The sequence below is a fragment of the Micromesistius poutassou genome, assembly GCF_964030765.1.
Source record: "Micromesistius poutassou genome assembly, chromosome: 17".
NCBI classification, from domain to species: Eukaryota; Metazoa; Chordata; class Actinopteri; order Gadiformes; family Gadidae; genus Micromesistius; species Micromesistius poutassou.
The window spans coordinates 15,507,022-15,521,675 of NC_140287.1; the positions used below are offsets into that span (position 1 = coordinate 15,507,022).

The following is a 14,654-nucleotide window of genomic DNA, read 5'->3' on the forward strand; positions in this document are numbered from 1 at the left end:
CACGCGATTAAATATATGGTGATGTATTGAGAGTCTTTAGTATGATGTATTGCAAAAGGCTTTGGGTGAAATTATTTTGAGACCGCGTGATCTTGACATGTAATACTGCCGCAAACCATGTGTATTCAACTACCAGAATCTATGAAACACGCCCCAGGAGTATTGATTTTCCCGTCACGCCCAACCCGGTCTCCTTGGCATTGTTGCAGAAAAGAGGAAGACGTCCAAGGTCTGAGGGAGAGGAGCGGTATCCAGTGCCAGAGTTGGTTTAGCTTAGCTGGGACTTAGGCTCACTAAGAGAGCAGACCACGTGCTGTTGACCCAGACTCAGAGTAGACCACTGAGCACTGACACTGTGCTGACTAACAATGGGGTCCAGGGGAGCCAAAGAGAGACACAGGGAGAGAGAGAGAGAAACAAACACAAGGAGAGACAGACAGACACAAGGAGAGAGACAGAGACACAGGGAGAGAGACACAGCGAGGGAGACAGACGGAGAGAGAGGGAAACCCACAGAGAGACAGAGAGAGACAAACAGAGAGCTCACCGATGCAGCACTTGTGACAACCCTTTGTGTCCGGGATCTTGGTCGTCAAGGCAAATCTCCTGTGGAGGGAAAACAGTTGACCTGTGAATACAGTCCAATGGGGAGGGAGGAAGTGGGTCAGTGTGCGTGTGTGTGTGTGTGTCTGCGTAAGTCTGTGTGCATGCATCTGTGTGTGTGTCCGTTCATGTGTGTTTGTGTCTGTGTGCGTGTCTGTGGCTGTGTGTGTGTGTGTCTGTGTGTTTTTGTGTGTGTCTGTGTGAGTGCTTGTGCATGTCTTTGTGTCTGTGTGTGTCTGTGTGCATGTGTCTGTGTGTGTGTGTTGTGGTGACAGGTGGGCCTGTGTGGACGGCCCTTCTGGATCTAATTTCCTAACTTAACAGGCTGAGCATGTAGCGCTCAACAATAAAGCGTTTTCTCCCGACGGTCTGCTGAAGTCAGTCCAGCAGTGAATACACGCTCGCTGGGTTCCCACTGTATCGCAGCCTCCCCTCAGAACATCCCTTTGTCACAACGCGAAAGCCTGTTATATAACCACTCTCTCAGTGTTACACGTTTTTTAAGATGCCGTTTGCACCCCGGTATATTAACTGTTCACTGGACTGCCGTTGAGTGGATATGGAAATCCGTAGCGCTTTACGTTGGCGGTTTTGGTTTTAGAGACGGGTTAGGGGCCTGCTGCTCAGGGAGTCCTCCAGGTAGACTGTGGACATCAGGTCTGAACCCAGAAGCTAACCATCCGACTACACTACCACCAGCATCCACCACCACCAGCATCCACCTCCATCAGCTATCCCCACCATCAGCTACCCCCACCCCCACCACCCCCTGGTCTAAGGCATGATTATGGTTGCGACCAGGGGGTCCTGGCTCAGGAGGAGGTGCTGGCTCAGGGGGTCTGGACCAGGGGGAACCAGCAGGGGTTGTGTCCCACCTGGGCAGGATGCGGTCGGGGAAGCGGTGGGTCTGGAACTGAGCGGCCAGGCCGGGCTTCTTGAGCTGCTCGAACAGGCCGATGAGGTTGTGGGAGTACAGCTGGAAGGTTTTCCCTGGAGGAGGGAGAGGGGGGGAGAGACCGCGTCAAGCTGGCATCCAGGTCAGAGTTCAGGTGTCCTTTGATGCCCACACCTTTTTTATACTTATACTTTACTTATACTATACTTAACCGTGTCTTACCTAAAGTTAACTAGCCTTTACCATGTCTAACCTAAAGCTAACCATCGTTTATCATGTTTAACCTAACGCTAACTACCCTTTACCATGTCTAACGTAACGCCAACTACCCTTTACCATGTCCAACCTAAAGCTATCTCTAAACTTTTATGTGACACTGATTAATATAATGACAAACTAAAGCTTAACAGGAGTACTAAGCTGTGTTGATTGCAGGTATAGAAAGAGCAATTGCACTACTCAGTGTTCACCCACAGATGGTGCTGTTGTTGGTTGGATTTCGCAATGTTAGGCCATTGTTAAACACCTGTTAAATCACCCAGCATCTAAGACACATGGGCACACCTTGAGCTATACTGTACCATTAGAAACAATGTTCTATTGAGAGGAGTCCAACCCCCCTAACCACTACACTAACCTGTCCCTTGATAACTAGATAACTAGATGACTAGCAGCGGGGTGTGTTAGCTGTGACCAGAGGCTACCAGAAACGGGGGTTTGCAGCGATGGATGTTGAAGCGTGTGGGTTACCTTCTGATGAAGCCAGTTAGTAGAGGGTCAGCAGAGCAGGACCAGAGGAGGACAAAGTCCAGGGGGAGAGGAGGAAACAGAGGAGAGGATAAGAGAACTGGGGGGAACAGTGCTGATAAGTGAATAGCGAAGAGTATAAAGTTAAAAATATAAATCCTTGAACCCCCCCCTGGTAACCCCATACTCTGAAGCTGCCCAGAGGACAGACCATAATACTGTTTCATCCTTTCTTTTGTTGTCCACCAACAGCAAAGCCTGCTAAGATGCAACATGTTACTAACGGATAGGGTGTGACTGCCACTGCTGTCCCAAATACACACTACACCCAATACTGCTGTGTACAAATATATTCTGTAGAGATACATTTTCTGCATTCTATATACAGATGTTTTCTGAATTTGGTAAATATATATTCTCTGTATAGAGATACAGTATCTTCTGCATTCTGCAGATCGATATTTTCTGTATAGAGATATATCCTCTGCATTCTGCCGATATATACAGTATCTTCTGTATAGAGATATGGTTTCTGTATTCTGTACAGTTTAAAGCTTTCTGTCTATATTTTGTAAAACACGCATCATTATCTCTTAGATGACATGGTCAGACAGAGAGGGGGCAGAGTCTGAACATTGCTTCTGATGGAGACACAGGCCCAGCAGGGTGGAGAAGCTGTGAAAGAGGTGGTGGTGGTGGAGCAGAGGATGGAGCGGCAGGTGGAGTCACTTACCAGACAGAGACATTAGGTTGTTGTTGATGATGTAGAGCCACGTGCACTTCCTGGGAAACAACTGGGGTAAACAATAACAAAGATCAACACTCAGCATGCTAAGGTACAGCCAATCACGTTGTGGTGGGTTTGAAATGCCTTTAGTTAAATGATCCAGTTATCTTTCTGAGAGATGTGAGCATGAAATGCTCACATCTCATCATGCTGCATGAAATGCCCAGAGGGTTAAGGTTACAATAACTCTTGAAACTGACACAAAACGAGGCCAGATACTCGTGAATCGTTCTCAAAGGTCTGCCAATGGTTTAGTCCAGAGGGCTTCAATGGGCAATACTCTGCAATTTTGCATTCACACGCACCTTTTACAAATCTATCATCAAATGTAGAATGCTCCCAGGAGACGAGAGCACAATGTGCTCTGTGGCTGTATTAGTTCAAGCTTTAGAGCTTCACACTCAATCACAATCATTGAATCATTCTTCCAAGGATCCAAACTAGCTGCCCATTAGCTTCTGTGGTCTTACCTGTTCCATGGTGGCTTCATGTAGCTCGTTCAGGTTCAGAGTGTAGATGCCAATCTCAGTGCCAAAGATCAGGTACTGGTCTGGAAGACGAAGAAACTTTTGTATAAAAATCCATGGTCATTTCACTCGGTTAGAGTAAGATGACGATTTGAACATTGAATCACTTCTCAGCGAAGCAGCTTTGGATGCCAAACCAATAACCTATGTGGGTCTGAATGTGTTTGACTGTGTGAATGACTGTGTGGTGTGCGGTTATGGAGATGGGCATGCTTGCAAGACACTTTGCATAAAAGTGATGAATAATGTAATTTGATCACATGAATGTCAACCGCTAACCTAAAGTTCAGGGACAGCTCCTCCATGCTATTTGAAAATTTGACTTGGCATTTTTAGGAGGTAATGTACATGAACGTCAGTGAATGAATGAATAAAAACAAGGACTAGTCCTTAGACCATCCATGCAGGTATGGTCCTTCCAGTAGGTCATATAATGGATCGGATGCAACAGAATGTGAGCAAGTGAGTGAGTGAGGCAGTATTTAGGTTTAGAGGTTATTGAGGTATTGAGGTTACCTTTCGTGTCAGGGTGAATCCATGACGTGGCGCAGTTGATCTTCAGCGGGCATCCGTCAAACACCTTGGAGAAGCAGGCCCCCATCTGCAACCAAACCCCCAGAACAACCAGAGTCAGGGACCTGCCAGACCCCCGGCGTACCCCTGGGGTGCACTGGCTCATTGCGGCCGGTCCCGCTATGCGCTCACGTCCGGGCCGTAGGCCAGCTCCGATGTGAGCGCATTGTGGGTTCAACCGCAGAGAGCCCGGGCCAAAACCGACACGGCCCGTGGAACGCGGACCTCGGTTCAGAGGGAGATGAACGCCCATTCTTCAGGGGGGGGGGTCTCAGCCCGTTTACTTTACAGTCATTTGATCCAAAGCCCCTCACAGCAAAGTGCCATTCCGGAGCACAGGAGCAAGTAGAGGTCAGCCGAGAGCATCTTTCTGAAGATTGCCTGAAAAGGCTACAGATCTGGGGGGATCGAACCCGGTGCCTTTTTTGTCGAAAGCATCCTGACCACGATGGTTATCCTGCCTCGTTAACACCCACACACACACACACCCACACCACCCCACCCCCGCCCGCCCGCCGCCTCCCGAGCTGTCAGAGTAAACAAGCTTCACTGTTACGACGAGGTGGGAAATAAATGGAAGGCTGAAAGGAGAACTCACCAGGACTTTAGGCGTGGGTGGCAGGCCATTGATGGCTGGTTTCTGAGGAGGACACAGGGGAACCACAGTGAGGAGAGAGGGAGAGGACGTAAACATCGCCCGCACCACAAGCCATCCCAGGGGACATAACGGTGCCAGGAGCGGCCTCTAAAACGGATCCGACCACAAACTATGTGGAAACAGAAGAGCCCGTTTAACACACAGTGTTTTCCCCCTTAAAGAGGCCGCTCACACTGTCGCTGTACCGTGAAGTCTTGTATCTAGGGCTTAGCCATCACCGCCGGCACCCGGAATAGCAAACAAAAACAACGTAACGACCAGAGGTTTAGGAAGGAGGGCCGGATACCACAGACCACTGCGGACCACGAGATTATGCTGTCATCGAGCCTGACAATCAGGGGGAGACGAGGAGAACGTCTGTCTGGACCGGGGGCCGTTCGCCCAGAGGAGGGTCTGGAACGTACCGGGAATTCTTTCTTCTCCTTCCGACCGGGCCGGTTGGCCGTGGTTTTGGAGCCGTCTCCGTTCCCGCTGTCGTCAGAATCCTCTGCGGGGGAGACGGAGGGGAGATGAGTGACAGGTGAGACAGCCCACCAGAAGCCCCACAGCAGGGGTTCTCAACCTTGTCGGACTCCAGGACCACTTCCAACATCTGCATTACTGGATTTCGGAAAACTAAAAAAACCTAAGAATTTACTAAAAGAAATTTAAAAATATATGTTTATAGAAGGAATGCAGGTGGCAGATTGACCACCTGCAGGACTCTCGGGAAACACTAGGGGGCCATGGGCAACAGGTTGGGAATCTCTGCCCCTAACAACAACACATCAAACCCAGAGACAGACACAGCAAGCTCCACCTTACCTTTACACTCATGTTTACTGAGAGCTTGGAAAGACAAACCACACAGAAGCAGATTTAGACACACATTCGTAAGGCCAGAAGACAGACAAACGTAAAGACAACGTGAAACGGCACAGCGAGCAGAGCCGAACTTCCGAAGTAATCAGACGGAAAAGAGGCAATCGGCAACCAAAAGACCAACAACACCTTGGCCACATGTTTGGGTCAGCGTCTGATTGGCTGAGCTGCAGCGTGATTGACAGGGACTCACCGGGGTCCGACGTCTGAGACAGCAGGCCGGGACTGCTGACGCTCACCGACAGGAAGTCTGGGGCGGAGTTCTGGGCCTTGCCGCCCTCCCCCGGGATGCTCTGGCGGCGCGCCATCTGGCCCGGCCCGCCGTTGTCAGCGTTGGGGAACCGCCGCACCGTCAGGCAGCGCTCGTCCGTCAGACCCAGGTCCTCAGAGCCGCTGTGGAGCCGCGGCTGAGGGGAAGAAGCGGGCGTAGAAGCGGTTATAGGACAACATACCACCAGAAGATGTACCCAAGTACAGCGGTCAGCTACCATCACGGCCGGCTCAGGGTAAGCTAGCTAACGGTAGCTATCGTCGTGCTTGGCTAGCTAGTGGTAAGGTAAGTGACTTAAGCTACCGTTTCATTAAGCTAGCATACATTAGCTACAGACGTGCTTAGCTAGTCGATGTTAGCACCCAAAATATAGATTCTGTTAGCTACATTCTCTGTAAGCTAGGTAGCTTTAGTTACTATTTCATTAAGCTAGGCAATGTTAGCTACCGTCTTTATGCAGCTAGCTAAGGTAAACTACCGTCTTAATGCCGCTAGCTAAGGTAAACTACCGTCTTTATGACTCTAGCTAAGGTAAACTACCATCTTTATGCTGCTAGATAAGGTAAACTACCGTCTTTATGACTCCAGCTAAGGTAAACTACCATCTTTATGCTGCTAGCTAAGGTAAACTACCGTCTTAATGCCGCTAGCTAAGGTAAACTACCGTCTTTATGACTCTAGCTAAGGTAAACTACCATCTTTATGCTGCTAGATAAGGTAAACTACCGTCTTTATGACTCTAGCTAAGGTAAACTACCATCTTTATGCTGCTAGCTAAGGTAAAACTACCGTCTTTATGACTCCAGCTAAGGTAAACTACCATCTTTATGCTGCTAGCTAAGGTAAACTACCGTCTTTATGCTGCTAGCTAAGGTAAACTACCGTCTTTATGCTGCTAGCTAAGGTAAACTACCGTCTTAATGACGCTAGCTAAGGCAAACTACCGTCTCGGTAAGCTAGCTACCGTTCGCACAAATGTCCATTATAAGCCAAGGCTAGCTTGCAACCATGAACGGCAACGCAAATTAAACAGCGTCACGTTTCTTTGTCTGGGACGTGTGTTTATTTGGGTCTTACCTTCGGTGGGAGAGGGGGCGGTATTCCAGGTTTAAGGGTGGACCTGAGAAGTGAGATTAGCATGACTTTAGATCACTCACAACCTTAGCTACGTACAGCAACCGCATCGGTAGCATTAAAGGAACTCTGAGAAAATGAGCGAAAACACCTACAGCTCCACGTCTTCGAAGGCGTTTTCCAGGTGGGCGATGTGTCCCCTGGGGAAGGCAGAGGGGAGACAGGGGGGGGGGTTAGGACCAGAGAACCATGGCGGGCCAGGACATACCAGAGACCAATGAAGGGGACTGGATGTTCATGTGGAACAGATTCCCCAGAGAGGAAGAGGAGAGGGTTGATGTTGGAGAGAAGGAGATCTGGACGGCCATGGGTTTTAGATGCGTTTGATATTCTAACACAGATGTACACAATCAATCTAGAATCACCCTTCACTACTCACTACACATTAGAAAGTTGTTGGTGTAAACGGCAACCATATTGTCCCTTTGTTGACTGTTTTCAGCCTGCGGTTGCTATGTACGCACACTGCTGGCATTGGTGAGTAAGACTTTTGACAAATAACTAATCCTTCTTCAAGTAACATGTCTCTGGATGGCTCCTGCTACTTCTTTGTGACAATGCAATAGTTAGCATTTGCAATATCCTTAAAGGTCTCACTACACAAAAATAGGACATTTTTAAGGAACTGTCAAAACAAAACGGAAAGAGTAAGTGCTTCACATAATCCATCATCGAATCATCATCTGTCAATTACCAAAATGAATGCGATTGATTTGGATACACGTTGAAATCAAATTTGTATCCCAAGCAGATGTGATTCATACATGCTCATTAGGAGAGCGCATGCTTTCTTTTCGGGGATGCTAAAACAAACCTAGCATTGGTAACCGTTGCAGGTTACAGCGGAACCTCGATGTGTTGAAGCTCTATGTGAGCGGTGCGCTGAACGTCATGCACCAAACCCCGTATACACCAAGCTAGCTGAGCACGACAGCCCTTACGGTTCAACTGAACATTAGCGTTGGCTATGTTCAGTGTGATCGATGGTAGCGTAGCACTACTGCTAAAGATGGATTGATGCTAGCATCGGGAACATGGGAGGGATGGTGCTATGGACCCATGGGACCGCCAAAGGGGAACTGGTACACAAGAATTGCACCTTAACTCAGCTTTCCAGCAGCAAATGTAAGGATAAGTTGAATCATTGGGGTAATGGGTCCGGGATCTACGTTGTCCATGGGTCAGATTTGGAAACATAACGTCTCTGCAAAATTGTATGCAGAAACAGTTTATATCGCTGGACGTTTTCAGGGCACACGTATGGGGCCAACGCAGAGCGATAGCGGTCCCCTTTAATCCAGACCGATCGCGGCCCAGTACAGATCCATAGCACCACGCTCTAAATCAGACTATTCTGCCCCCATATCCTACCAAAAAGCCTGTGTTGGAAATTAAGTGCTAAGCGTAGCTGCTGCCTCTACGGCTACATGACACCACACAGTCGGATGAAGGGATGCCAGGGAGGGGGTCACATGGGCACAGCAGCCGGTGAGGGGGGGGGTTCACTGAAAACAAGAGTCCTCCACCATAACCTCCACCAGCACCATCACCACTGCCAGCCCCACACACACACACACACATGCACACGCAGCCAGAAGATGGAGATGGAGGGGGGGGAGGGGGGCGGGGGTGTGGACAGACAGTTAGTCAGGAGTTACCGTTGGAACAACTCGTCCTCAACACTTTGGAGAAGGCTCCTTGAGACGCAGAGAGAGAGACAGAGAGAGACACAGAGACAGAGAGAGAGAGAGAGAGAGAGAGAGAGAGAGAGAGAGAGAGAGAGAGAGAGGGAAAGATAGGAAGAGATGGAGACATAGCCAGAGAGAGACAGAAATAGAGAGCGAGACAGAGAGGAGATAGTGACAGGGGGAGAGAGGGAGAAAAAGTTCAACAGACCAAAAGTGAGAGAGAGCAAAAGAGGGAGAAGGGGGAGAGAGAGCCACAGAGAGGAGGGAGAGAGAGCGAAAGAGTGGGTGGTCGAGGACAGAGAATTGGGGGGGGAAAAGCAAACAAAAAGAAGTGCAGAGTCAAAGCATGCGGACAGGTGAGGACGAGTGCATACATTAGAGACACATGTCAACATATACAAACCATGGGACAGGGGGACAGGTGTGGTCATGAAATTTGCTAATTGTTTTTTAATTAACTCGTCAGGGAATTAAACTGAAACAGATATGATAATGCAAAGGTCTGGGATCATCTCCACCAATAAAAGCATGCCTTTTTCTCTTAGTACAACCCCTCATTCATCCAGACCACAGTTCCCGAGACAAAGTACAGCTGACGTTTAGTGACAGGAAATGTACAGTATTCCAGACACGAGAAACAGTGCACCCCCCTCCCCCAATACATCCTGCAGGACAGCCAGGTAACCACAACAATAAAGAAGAGACAGTGGAGGGGGGGAAGTGGATCCATGGCAACCGTTTCCATGCGTTACCTGGCCGTTATTCCTCCTTCGGCGAAGGGACTCCAGGGGGAAGGGAAGTCGTTCTCTTTACTCACATCCTGTGGAAACACACACACACACACGATCAGTTCACTGCTTGCATTGACAAAGAGCCAACACACATGATAAAGTCATTCTGAAACGATTACATGCTTAGATTCAGGAAAAGTTAATTATAGAGAGACAATAACAGAAGTGGATGAAACATAGGAGATATCAATAAATCACATTTATTTCATTTAATTAAAATGTGAGAATAATGATACGCGATATGTAAAATATGAACTACGTCAAACAGATTGATAATCACCATTTCAGAGCGGGCTTCGGTCTCCTTGAGAAGAGGGGGCTCGAACTGGACCTTGTCGACTGTAGGGAGACAAGAGCCAGGGTTCTGTTAGCACGGCGTCCCCCCGACCCGCCTCAGGCACCAGAGGGCATCCAGGCCCACCACTTCACCCAGCACAGCTCCCGACAGCCTAGCTTCTGGATTAGCTACGTAGCGGTAGCACACACACTGGGTTACAGGCCCTGCCGTTACTTTGAGTACGAGGAGGGGCCGCAGCCAGAAACCAACTGCCATGGTTATCCATTATTGATTTAATGAAGGATTAATGTTTAAAAGAGGAAACGTGCTCGGGACAGAGATGAGTGGTTGGTACAAACAAACGAAAACTCCTGGCGGATATTAACAAGAACGGCTTCCTCGTGCAGAAGAGTTTGGAGCTGGAGAGGGACTTGACAACACGGGGTGGAAGTCGATGGCAGGTGTTCGGTTCTGGGGGTGAAGGGCCAGTCAAACCGTTGACCCAGCCGCCGTTGTAAACCCAAACTGGAGCGAAGCTTGAGGAGCCGTTGAGACAGGCACCGCAGGGTGTCAGGGACCGCAGGGGGCCAGGGACCGTAGGGGGCCAGGGATCGCAGGGGGCCAGGGATCGCAGGGGGCCAGGGAACAGAGGGTGTCAGGAACAAGAGGGTACCCCACCCGTGCCTTCACAAAAGGCTCCACTCGCAACCAAAGCGGTATTCTGTTTTAGCCTCTTGGACGGCCGTTTCGTCAAGTGGCTGTTTGTTGAGTCACGTCCAGCGGAGCGTCACAGACTCCCACGTCGTCATGACTCAAACGGGCTGATGCGGGGGAGGTTGAGCAATTTTAACTGACACTCAAAGCTCCACTTCTCCCGAGGGTCATGATAAAGAGAGTTGATGACGCTCGTCTCTAAGGTCAAAGGACACACCAAGGTTAAGTGGAGGTGTCAGGGATTGGTTAGTCTCCGATCGCTGGTAGGGAGATGAATGGACTACACGGACGCAGAGCGTCCACACAAACGGTACCACACACACACACACACGTGCACACAGCTGCACTACACTGACCTGGGTCAGCCCTGAATTCATCACGGAAGCTAGGACGTGCACACGGCCTGTCCTGGTCTGCTCCGTTGTGGGCTTGTTGTGAAGAAAGTCAGGCATCAGAGTGAGATGATAAAAACACACATGTACTCACGGCGAAAACACACGCAACGTGCGCTACGGGACAACACCACAGACACACAAACATGGCAGAACCACGCACACACCACAGGTACACCCTCTATGGGTGGAGGAGAGGCTACCGGAGCCACTGTTGTGTTGTCATTCAGTTTGTTTATCAAGGAATGTGATCCTAAAATGGGTCCTGCAAAACCCAAAACGCGGTGCAACGCAACACAGCAACAGCAGGGGAAAACACGACACAAACGCACAACCTTTGAGAAAGGGTTCATCCGATGGCAACGAGATTAACCTTTTTTAAATAGATCAGAAACATCTTAATGTTCATATAGCCATGAAGAAATGCGTAAACAATCTATTTTCCCTGAACCGTCAGCAAGTAGCCGCTTGCCAAATGCTTGAGGTCTCTGCTGAAAGAATCTCAGACAGCAGCAGCAACACGTAGGGCTGCTCGGAGGTCCGTTGGGACGTGTGGTGATGTAACACACACACACACACACACACCAAGAAACTCTCTCTCTCTACCTCTCTCCCCCCCACCCTCCCCACCATCACCTCCCAGCCCAGAGCATGCTACTGCACACACCCACACACACCCACCCACCCACCCACCCACGACAGTCTCTCCCCTCTATCACCTCCCTTCCTCCCTCCCTCCCTGGAGCATGCTACTGCACACACACACGCTGTGGAAGCTAGCTGGCCGACTGCCAGCTCTGAGATGATTAGCCGGTCGGGCCAGGCCCCGGACCCATGCGGGCCGCTTCGCCGGCCCATCTAATAGGTGGAGGGGGGAGACAGGGGGAAGGGGGGGAGGGAGCGAGGTGCAGAAGGGACACTGAGGAGGATGGCTGTTCACTTACAGACAATCTCGGAGCGTGTGCGTTCGGCCCTGGACTGCTTGTTGCTGGAGCGGATGGTGTGTCTCACTGCTGAGAGGGGCTGGGGGGGGCAGAGAGGGAGAGAGAGAGGAAGGAGATTAAACAAGGAAATTCAACAAGTAAACCTTTAAAAAAAACACTCACCACTAGGAAAGACTAGATATTTATCCTTGAACTGGATCCTATCTTAGGTAGAATGACCTTGGGTTCTCCGGGCCATTGTTCATCGTTAACAGAAGGGATTAAGACATTGACAATGCAAGAAGTTTCTTCCCAGAGCTGTGTGTGTGTGTGTGTGTGTGTGTGTGTGTGTGTGTGTGTGTGTGTGTGTGTGTGTGTGTGTGTGTGTGTGTGTGTGTGTGTGAGAGGTTCTGCTGGCGGGCCTACAGAGCACTGCTCTTCATTCACTATGCTGAAGACAAAGAGTTTGCTGTGCTGATACAATGACGCTTTGCAGGCCACACTCTCAGCCGGCCTGCTGAGAGTTTTAGTTATAATGTCTGTGGGAGTAAATATAAAAAAGGTGTGTCTATACGTCTGTCTTTATGCATATCTCAGAGTCTGTCTGTATATCTCAAGAGTGTGTGTATAGTGGGACATTACGAGGAGTGTTTCAGGCCAGCATGGGAACACATTGGGACCAAATGTTCTGGGAAAAAACAAGCCTGAACAGGTTCTGGTGGGTGTGGCCCAGGAGGGGGGGCATTACCTCCAGGTCGTCGTCGTCCACCTCGCTGAAGGGCTGGTGGTTGTCAGGGTTGTTCATCTTGTCCAGCAGCTCCACCGCCAGACGCCGGCTCAGCCCCGTCTGGCCCACAAATGGATGCTGCACACAGACACAGACACACACGCACACGCACACACACAGCTCAACACCACTGGAGTGACAGTGCTCATCACCGTGCCCATATGTCTTCCATCGTCACCACTTTGGCCCCGAGTCCCATCTCGTCTTAACCTTTGCCCGGCGCAAACTGGCTGTGTAAAACCAACACAGGGCCCAAGCCAAGGCCAGCGAGTGACCTTACTAGATAGGTGCCGTGAACAGATTAACCAGTGTTACTGTACGTGTCACGCGTGCTTTTGGTCTATAAGTACTATTTAGTCATTCAGCAGATACTTTTATTGAATTTCAACTACATGTCATTAAGGAGCAGATGGGGGTGAGGGGGACGCCCAGACAGACAGACTGCGGACATCGGGTTTGAACCCTCACCCCCCTGACCCCCGGAGTAAAGGATGTAGTTGGTAGGGGTTACCGAGAGAAGCTTCTCCGCCGTGGGTCTCCTCTTGGGGTTCTTGGTGAGGGACAGCTTGACAAAGTTGTGGAAGGCCGTGGACCTGGCGATGGAGAGAGAGGATCTTCAGAGTCACTACCGTCTCATTTAACCCCCCACCCCCCCCGCCGCCACTCCACTCACATTTTGGAGCCGTTTTAACTATTTTCCGATGACATTCCCTCCTGCAGTACACACTCCAAAGTCACATTCCCCAATGCGATACACATTCCAAATTCATTGCGAGATTTGACAATCACTTCAGTCAAGGCTCAAGGTTTCCACATTTCAGGCACTGTTTTTTTTAAAGACGTGCTTGGCGAAGACACTTTGTGGTGCTCCGTTTCAATCCCAGAAGTATTAAATCTAAACGTCCCGAGTGTTTACCAGCTCAGGAGAAGCAGAACTTCTGCCTCTCGTTTCTCAGTGTACTGATAATAAACAATAATTCAAAACCAGACATTCGGGTTTCCATATCATCGCAAAACCTTTACAACCATTTTATAGACTCTTTTATGCGGGAAAATGATATCACACTATGCATTGTTCAGCGTATAATACATTTAAAAGGGTTTACAACACATGCACACAAGGTGATAAATATTTAAATGTCTTCAGCAGACTCGAACTTCCAAGACTCACCATTTGGGTTTATCTTTTAGCTTGGGGGGCTGAAAGCTGCTCTTTGACATCAGGAACAAGGCTCTGCAGAGGAAAATGGAAAAAAGGTTTTATTCAACTGAAAAACAGCACAAATAATTATTTATTGCATTCTAAATCCATCGATTATTGATTGTGCACTTGAGCTAACGTTCGCAGAATACCCTTTTTATTAATTTATGAGTCTATTCCCAGCATTCATCCCTAGAAAGTGCCAATATTTCCTGATCCCCACAACACACACACAAACACAGGGCCGTTTGCGCTAATCAAAGAACCCAACAAAACATAACAAAACACAAAAGCAGGAAGTGCACACTGGCTGAGGAAGCTCTTGGGGGGGGGGGGGGGGATGGAGAGGGAGAGTCTGCTTGGCACCTGGTTCTATGAACATCCTTACTGTACCGACAGCGATATATTACTTCACCTTTTTCTGACAAATGTACTTATTGTAAGTCGCTCTGGAAAAATGCTTTACGTAACGTAGTGGGGGGGGGGGGGGGGGGTGTACCTCATGGGGTGGAGGTCGAACATGGGCGGCTGCAGCTCCGCCAGCTCGATGGCGGTGATGCCCACGGCCCAGATGTCACACAGCTGGTTGTAGCCGCCGTTCTTCTCCACCGCCGCCACCTCAGGAGCCATCCTGAACACATGACCAGCAGCTCATTACTAACTGATAATTACACATTACTAATGAGTAAATACTCATCCTGAACACATGACCAGCAGCTCATTACTAACAGATTACACATCACTAATGAGTAAATACTCATCCTGAACACATGACCAGCAGCTCATTACTGATAATTACACATTACTAATGAGTAAATACTCATC

At 49.3% G+C, this 14,654-nt stretch overlaps 1 protein-coding gene across 7 annotated transcripts in view; it reads right to left on the bottom strand.

The window, feature by feature from the left end:
- The window catches only part of map4k5 (mitogen-activated protein kinase kinase kinase kinase 5), a 43,850-nt gene that overhangs the window by 12,439 nt on the left and 16,757 nt on the right, over positions 1 to 14,654 (bottom strand). For 6 of the 7 annotated variants that reach the window (XM_084481743.1, XM_084481741.1, XM_084481742.1 and 3 more), the window contains exons 11-27: positions 14,329 to 14,460; positions 13,800 to 13,862; positions 13,140 to 13,221; positions 12,590 to 12,706; positions 11,863 to 11,941; positions 9,816 to 9,874; positions 9,497 to 9,564; positions 7,152 to 7,196; positions 7,000 to 7,042; positions 5,845 to 6,058; positions 5,195 to 5,277; positions 4,731 to 4,772; positions 4,076 to 4,160; positions 3,503 to 3,582; positions 2,979 to 3,039; positions 1,479 to 1,593; positions 548 to 606 (exon numbers count right to left, since the gene is read on the bottom strand). In XM_084481743.1, the coding sequence (XP_084337869.1) occupies positions 548 to 606; positions 1,479 to 1,593; positions 2,979 to 3,039; positions 3,503 to 3,582; positions 4,076 to 4,160; positions 4,731 to 4,772; positions 5,195 to 5,277; positions 5,845 to 6,058; positions 7,000 to 7,042; positions 7,152 to 7,196; positions 9,497 to 9,564; positions 9,816 to 9,874; positions 11,863 to 11,941; positions 12,590 to 12,706; positions 13,140 to 13,221; positions 13,800 to 13,862; positions 14,329 to 14,460 (1,427 nt within the window). Of the gene's footprint in view, positions 1 to 547; positions 607 to 1,478; positions 1,594 to 2,978; positions 3,040 to 3,502; positions 3,583 to 4,075; positions 4,161 to 4,730; positions 4,773 to 5,194; positions 5,278 to 5,844; positions 6,059 to 6,999; positions 7,043 to 7,151; positions 7,197 to 8,714; positions 8,754 to 9,496; positions 9,565 to 9,815; positions 9,875 to 11,862; positions 11,942 to 12,589; positions 12,707 to 13,139; positions 13,222 to 13,799; positions 13,863 to 14,328; positions 14,461 to 14,654 lie in introns of all 7 variants that reach the window. The other variant, XM_084481744.1, reaches the window with a different exon arrangement.